Genomic DNA, 7,253 nt, shown 5'->3' on the forward strand with positions numbered 1-7,253 from the left:
CTTTCCTGATCTCTCTGCCTCTTTTGCCTCCTCAAATCCATTTTTTTGTGCTACAGCTAGAGCAGTTTCTCAGCCCTGGCACTATTGACATGTCTTTGTTATGGTGGCCTGTTGTGTGTACGGTAGGATGTCTATTTAGCAGCATCCCTGGCCTCTGCCCACTACATGCCAATAGCATCCCCGCTTCCACTGTGAAAATCAAAAATGTTTTCAAACATTGCTAGATGTCCTTTGGTGGACAAGCTCACCCTTGGTTGAAAACCACTGAGCTACAGTGATCTTTCTTAAAATGAAAATCTGGTTATGTCATTTCTCTATTTAAAAACCATCAATGGAAAAAATATACCCACATGCACACTCACACACACACAGAAATATGCCAAAATGCTAGTGGTTTGTCCAGATCAGTGGGTTGTGGGTGATTTTATCTGATATACATATATATATGTATATAAAACATGGAAAAGAATGGCATTATTTTAAAAGTGGTCAAGGGCTCCACACTGCCTACACGATCAAGTCCTTTGTATTGCATTGCTTGTATAAAGTCTCTATGTTCTGGCCTCTGCCAACCTCTCCCACCCTGTCTCTTACCAGTCCTCACTTTATACTGGGTCACTGAACTCCAGTGACCTAGATGAATTCCTGCTTTCTCCAGTCTCTGCATCTTTGCTGTGTCATTCCTTTTGCCTGGTGCAGACTCTACAATCTTAATTGCCTAGCTCAATACTATTTGTCCTTCAAAAATTGGCTCTCCTTTTCCAAGGAGACTTCTGGATCCTCTAGTCTAAATTAAGCACTCCTCCTATATGTTTTCCTGGCAGGAATATCATGCATCACTATGGCATTCACAATATTATAGCACAGTCTCAGTAACTCAGCTGTTACTCAGGTTGCAGCAAGGCCACATGGTATCCCTTGTGTGAGTTTTAAAGAGCATACCTTTCTCAAAACTCCTTACTGTCATTTGTCAGAAATTTCCATAATAAATATACAAATCCATGATGGCCATGATGTGACTAGTGTGTGAGTTTTAAAGAGCATACCTTTCTCAAAACTCCTTAATGTCATTTGTCAGAAATTTCCATAATAAATATACAAATCCATGATGGCCATGATGTGACTAGCACTTCCTAGGAGTTCTGAGATGTGCCTCCTGCCCGACCGTAGCAATCTGGTATTCCCTACTAGATTACAAAGTCGTCCAGGCAGGAATTTTGCTTTATTTTCACTATTTTATCTCTAGCACTAAACGCAGTGTCTGATCCAGAGTAGGACTCTGATAAAAGCTTGATAAATAACCCGAAGGGAAGCTGTCATCTTGGCTGTTATTACCCACACCAGGAATTTTGACGGCCCTTGCTATAGCGGGAAAAGTAGCAACCTACACTGCAGTGGTTCCCAAACCTGAATGAGCATCTGAATATCCTGGAGAATTAAATAAATAAAGCTCCCCGTGCCCCACTTCAGGCCTTCTGAATCAGAACCACGGACTGGGGCCTGATTATCTGTCATTCTTTTTAAATTGCTTCATGAGATACTGATAATGGCCAACCAGATCAACTGGGAACCACTGGCCACCCAGGACGAAACTCAAAACCACTCCCCCTGTCTTGCTTCTCCCTTGTGCTACCACAACCCTGCTGTTTTTCTCTGGATACACCTGGGATCAGAAAAGGGTCATTTCCAAGAAGGATTTTGCTTGCTCTGATTTCTCCTTCAGTCTAGGTGTCTTAGATTCCTGTGTCTTCCAGCTCGGACACAGGCTCTCAACTAGGAAAGAGGAAGAGGGCACAGGAGGACATTTGGAAGGAGTGAGGGGGAGAGAGAGGGAGAGAGAGAGAGAAACAGAATCCAGGAAAAAAACACGATCTGCCATTTTAACTTTCCAAAATAGTATTTGACCTTTTTTGCTTACGTAACAGAGGTTGCAGCTGGACTGCCTAAGCCATGTACGCCCTGTGGATCAGGCGAATTCGGGCATGTCTGAAGAGCAGCTAGGTGGATCTTTGCATCTGAAATTAAGAAAATTACCCTAAAGGAACAGTGTGGTGGGCACACATACTCTCACTCCAAGACAACAGCTGTCATTCCAATCACAGCTATATCCTAAGTACTGTGATGGTCCTTGAAGGAAAGCGGTGGTTTAACGTTTGTTATTTGTTTATTTTCTTGGGTTTTTTTTTTTTTTTGTGGGGTTGGAGGGTTCAGTGGCTAGCTGGTACAGGGATCCTAACCCTCAACCTTGGTGTTATCAGCACCATGCTCTAACCATGTGAGCTAACCAGCCAGCCTTACATTTAATTGTAAGTATTATTCAGGAGCCTTATGAACTAGTTCTCTTGTATTTTCACTTTGCTTTAATCCTTGGGACTACCACAGGATAGGGAGAAAAACCCACATCCCTAAAATAGCCATAATGAATTGGTAGCATATGGTTGCACAGCTTTGAGGAGTGTGGACATGAGGGTAGGTGGCTCCTTTCAGGGAGTGGTTCCCTTGTGGAGTACTGTGGAGCATGGAACAGAGGGCGGCAAAGCACATCACCTATTTATGGTGTGGAGGGCATCACTGGGATAATGGGGGGTCTGGAACAAGAAATGAACAATTGTAGATGCTACTTGGCAGCCAGGAAGACTGCATGTATAAGCTCATGACTTACTCTATTGGATACTTAGAACTATGTGGAAGGAATCTGTGAGATGATGGAGTTACTGAAATCCTGTGGTGGGGTTTGTGTACCATATGTCACATGCACTAGATACCCCATAATAAGACATGAGGAAACACGATTTACAGGAAAATGTTGGGGGAAAGCTACATGAAATATATGTAGTACTTTTCTTGAATTTATTGGCTAGGCTAGCAACAAATAAATTAAAACATGAATGGAAAATACTTTTCTTTTTTCCTGGGGTTAGGGTGGGGTCAATCATTTACAAATAGAAATAAAATCATAATGGGATAATTTGGGAATTGTATAAGTTTGGGAGGAGGAACAAATCATATATGAAGCACAAATGGTAAATGCTTTTGCCTTTTTGTAAAAATGTGAAGTCACTATGTTCCCATGATTTTTTATCCACTGATATTAGAAAATTCAAAGTTTCAAAATGCCATGTGCTTATTGGCTGGGCCTTAAAGTGAGCAAGTATATCTGGAGAAATGATGAGGTCCATTTTCTTCTGGGGAGGGTTACCCATTATTCAGTGTCATTTCTCAGTTAAAACCAAAGCTTAAAAGAGGAAAAGAAATTTCTCTGTTAATCAAGTTTTTTAAAAGGGCTGAACAGAAGGCTGTCGTTTGCATACAGGGGTTGGTTCTTTTTCTTTGATTTGCAAAAGATCCATTAAACTGCTTTGCTGACCTGTTCTCCAAAGCACCAATTGTGACAAAGTCAATCCCTTGATGGCTTCAGCAAGTAGAAACCTGACTGCTGCATGACTGTGCTTCCCCAGGCCCTTTGTCAGTCCCTCCCGGTGTACTAATAGGCAAGTAGGAGCTCCTGATTCAGAGTCTGTATTTTGAAGGTTGATTTTGTATTTTGAAAGAGCAAAACTGCTAAAGAAAGTTAGGTTCTACCTGAGATTAAAGAGCTTCTTAAAATCACCATATATGATACACAATTTATGTTACCAGCCATAGCACAATACCTCTCTTAAAAAATACTTCCTCCCCCATGTTTGGGATATATATCCAAATATTTAGGTCACATTCAACTTTAAAAATAAAAAGGACATGCCTTTACATTTTATATTCTGAAATCTCTTAGGAAGAAAAAAGCAGTGCATTCATTACATTCTGTACCAGCAGAATTAATAAATATTTATCAATATCAATAATAACATTAAGATAAGTGTTAAATATTCCCACTTATGTTTTTAAAGTAAAATGTATTTAAAGATAAAAAATTCTGAAAACTGCTAAGTGCACATATGAAATTTGTTTCATTCCTGCATGCTATGTCATATGTTTCAGTTTGTCTGGTAAAAAGAGAGCTGCAAGTCATCTAAGAACATTTACTAAACAGAATCTTGCAAGAGTTTCAATTTTTTTTTCATTTTGATCTATAACCAAAGCACATGACACCCAGAATGCAGATTATAGATCTTTTATCTTCTTCAATCCACTCTGTAAATTGTAACACGAACTTGCCCATAGAGTTAACAGGTTTCTCAACTTTTCCAGTTTACTAATGTTACATTGTTCAACTATATAACACTCTGCCTTGAAGAAAATCATCTAAAACACAAATTACATCACAAGCCTATACCACACACTGGGAATGTTTCTTTCTTAAAAGAAATATTTCTCCTTAAAAGAAATATTTCCTATGCAGGAAGTACTCCTCAATTTTAAATTCCCCAAGTGAGAGAATACTAGTGTCTCAAACATTTTTACAAAGAAAAGCAACTCACCTATTCGAAGAGTATTTCCTTGCAAGTGACGCTGGTAGAGACAGTCACATAAATCTACATTTTGTTCAGTTCCTCATTATTTCATCAGTCAAAAACAGCCTCAGGTGAGAGCTGAAAATCCTTCCATCCACCCAAGATGGACGGACAGTGCTCTGCTAGGTCCAGGAGCCTCATCACATGCCCTACCAGCTGCTCACTGCCTATTGTTTTTCAGCTACAGTGACCTCCAGCACCTTTTATTCAGTGCTGCAACACTCTCAATGGTTTGCCGGCACACAGAACACATCACGTGCCAAGCCAACACCTTAACTGGGTGGGAAGCTTTGCAACCAGGAAGACATACCGAAAATATTTAGCAGTCAGCTTATGTGCACGTCAGCATAGCCTTTCTTGTTTTTCACAAAACAATCCAACTACATAATGAGTCCGATGAACTGATTTATACAGTACCTCACCGGGAATCATCTGGAACTGTGCCTCCACTGCTCCAAAAGCTTCTCCTTCCTCGCCTTATATTTAAATTCTGGGCAACCACATTGGAACGAGTGCCCTCAATACATCTGGTGACAGTAATACATTTTTCTGCTTTAAGAATCTTGTTTTTCTCTACGCTCTTTGCTCCTCTGATATTTACTCTCATCTAGTCTTTATGCCCCAACTCTCCTTATGACCACAGACATGCATTGTCCCCAGAGAGGGAGTAGTTTGGATTAAAATATTTCTTCCTGGCCAAGGCATTGATATGGCTCTTGGAGCAGTGGAAAAAAATCAAGAACTATTTCCTAATGTTTAACCCATCATTCCCAAGTGCACCACCAGGGACCTCTGCTGTTGGTCAGAAGTTGCATTTCAGGTGAGCCAAGTTTCATGGTTTCTTAACAACTTTGTCACTGTGTGAGTGACAAAGGTTGTCCTCTTTCTTTTGTTACTATCTGAATTGAAGTTCTAAGAACAAACATTAAACATTCTGAGCACAAAACAGGCTGCTGGCCTCTGATATTGAATAACTAATAGGCTGTCCCATGACCTGAGTTCAACTCACCCTTTCTGTCCTGGAGACTGAAGCTTTAAAGTCTCCTTTCCGGGTTTTCTGAATGAGAACAGGGAAGCAAATGATGATCTGAAGCTCAGCCGAGATGAAACAGATGTCTTTTTCTGATTCATTAAATTTTTAAATCCTGATGTTTGTAATTCTATCGGATCTAAAAAAAAAATTGTAAAAATTTTGCATTGTTAAAATATTTCCAGGCAAATATGCTTGGTAGAATGAAGCCTTCACTGTTGCTTCACTCTGCCCCTCTGTGCAGTCTGGAAAAGGAGCAGGCATCCTAATGTGAAGACTTCAGGAATTTGGGGGGGGGTCAGAGTCACTTCTCAGAGTCCTGTGCCCTCTGATTTTTCTGCCAAGCAGAGCAAATCCTCACAAATAGTAGGAAGTCTTTCCATATGGACTGTGGATCAGAGTTCTGTCTAATGGCCCTCCCCTCACACCAGCTGTGTGAATATCTTCCCAAGGGCTGTCCAAAACCCAAGCTAGGAGGTCCGGGACCCCATCCAATTCTCAGGTTGCTTAACCACTCCGTCCTTCAGAAATTTTTGTTTTAGGACTTTAAAACCATCGCAATAGGTACTACATAACTTTTTTTTTTTTTTTTTTTTTGGAGTAGAAAACTTTAAAAAATTTTTAATTTATCAATATACAATATAGTTGATTTTTGTAGCAACATGGATGGACTTATAATTAAAGAAAATTATATTAAGTGAAATAAGCCAGGCACAGAAAGAGAAATACTACATAACTTTTTATACTGAAGTAAAGGAAAAGGAAATTAAGCCATTTAGACTGTTTCTTAATCCTCTCCAAAATCTCTCTCTGTGTATATGTATTTGCTACATATGTGGTTTATATATGTGTATCCATGTAGCATATATATAGATAATATATCTGTATAGATAATATATAATTTTACTTATGAGCATTAAAAATTCCAAAGCAACATCAAAATATAAAAATAATACTATAAAACTATAATACTTTTGGACATGCTAATCTTATAAATATTAGAGGAATTCAAGATAAGGGAAAAGTCACCATGGGTGTTGATTTAAAAATCTGAACTGTGAGTCTTTTTATTTATTTATTATTTATTTATTTATTTTTATTTTTGGTGGCTGGCTGATGTGAGAATCTGAACCCTTGACCTTGGTGTTATCAATACCATGCTTTAACCAAGTGAGCTAACCAGCTAGCTCCGTGAGTCTTTTTAGATAAATTTGTTTATTAAGGGAGTTGCAAGATATTATCAATATATAAGTTTAGAAATATTGTTAGATGTTTCATGATATTACTAATGTTAGTAACATATGCAAAAGCAGCCTATGTGACCTTGTATCAGTAAAAAGATACTTTACACTATTTTAATATTTTATAATTTCTAATGCACTTTTTTATTTTCACAATAGTCCTATGAAAGCAGGTTTTATTATCCCCATTTACAGATTTTTGTAGAAATTGATGAAGTTAAGTGCATGCTGGTAGTCACATAGAATGTCCATAGAAGACACTTATTAGAATTCACATACGGGGCCAGCCCGTGGCTCGCTCGGGAGAGTGCGGTGCTGATAACACCCAGTCCACGGGTTCGGATCCCATATAGGGATGGCCAGTTAGCTCACTGGGTGAGCGTGGTGCTGACAGCACCAAGTCAAGGGTTAAGATCCCCTTACCGGTCATCTTTAAAAAAAAAAAAAAAGAATTTGGGCCGGCCCGGTGGCGCACTGGATAGGGCGCCGCTTGGGAAGCGCAGGGGCGCTCCCGCCCGAGGGCTCGGGCCC

General features: G+C 39.5%; 1 protein-coding gene across 1 annotated transcript in view; it reads right to left on the reverse strand.

Moving 5' to 3' along the window:
* EXPH5 (exophilin 5) overlaps positions 1–7,253 on the reverse strand; it is a 77,100-nt gene that overhangs the window by 20,387 nt on the left and 49,460 nt on the right. Inside the window, exon 3 of the mRNA XM_008588438.1 lies at positions 5,461–5,620. Coding sequence (XP_008586660.1) covers positions 5,461–5,620 — 160 coding nt within the window. The remainder of the gene's footprint in view (positions 1–5,460; positions 5,621–7,253) is intronic.

Source organism: Galeopterus variegatus, unplaced genomic scaffold (assembly GCF_000696425.1).
Source record: "Galeopterus variegatus unplaced genomic scaffold, G_variegatus-3.0.2 Scaffold4825, whole genome shotgun sequence".
Lineage (NCBI taxonomy): Eukaryota > Metazoa > Chordata > Mammalia > Dermoptera > Cynocephalidae > Galeopterus > Galeopterus variegatus.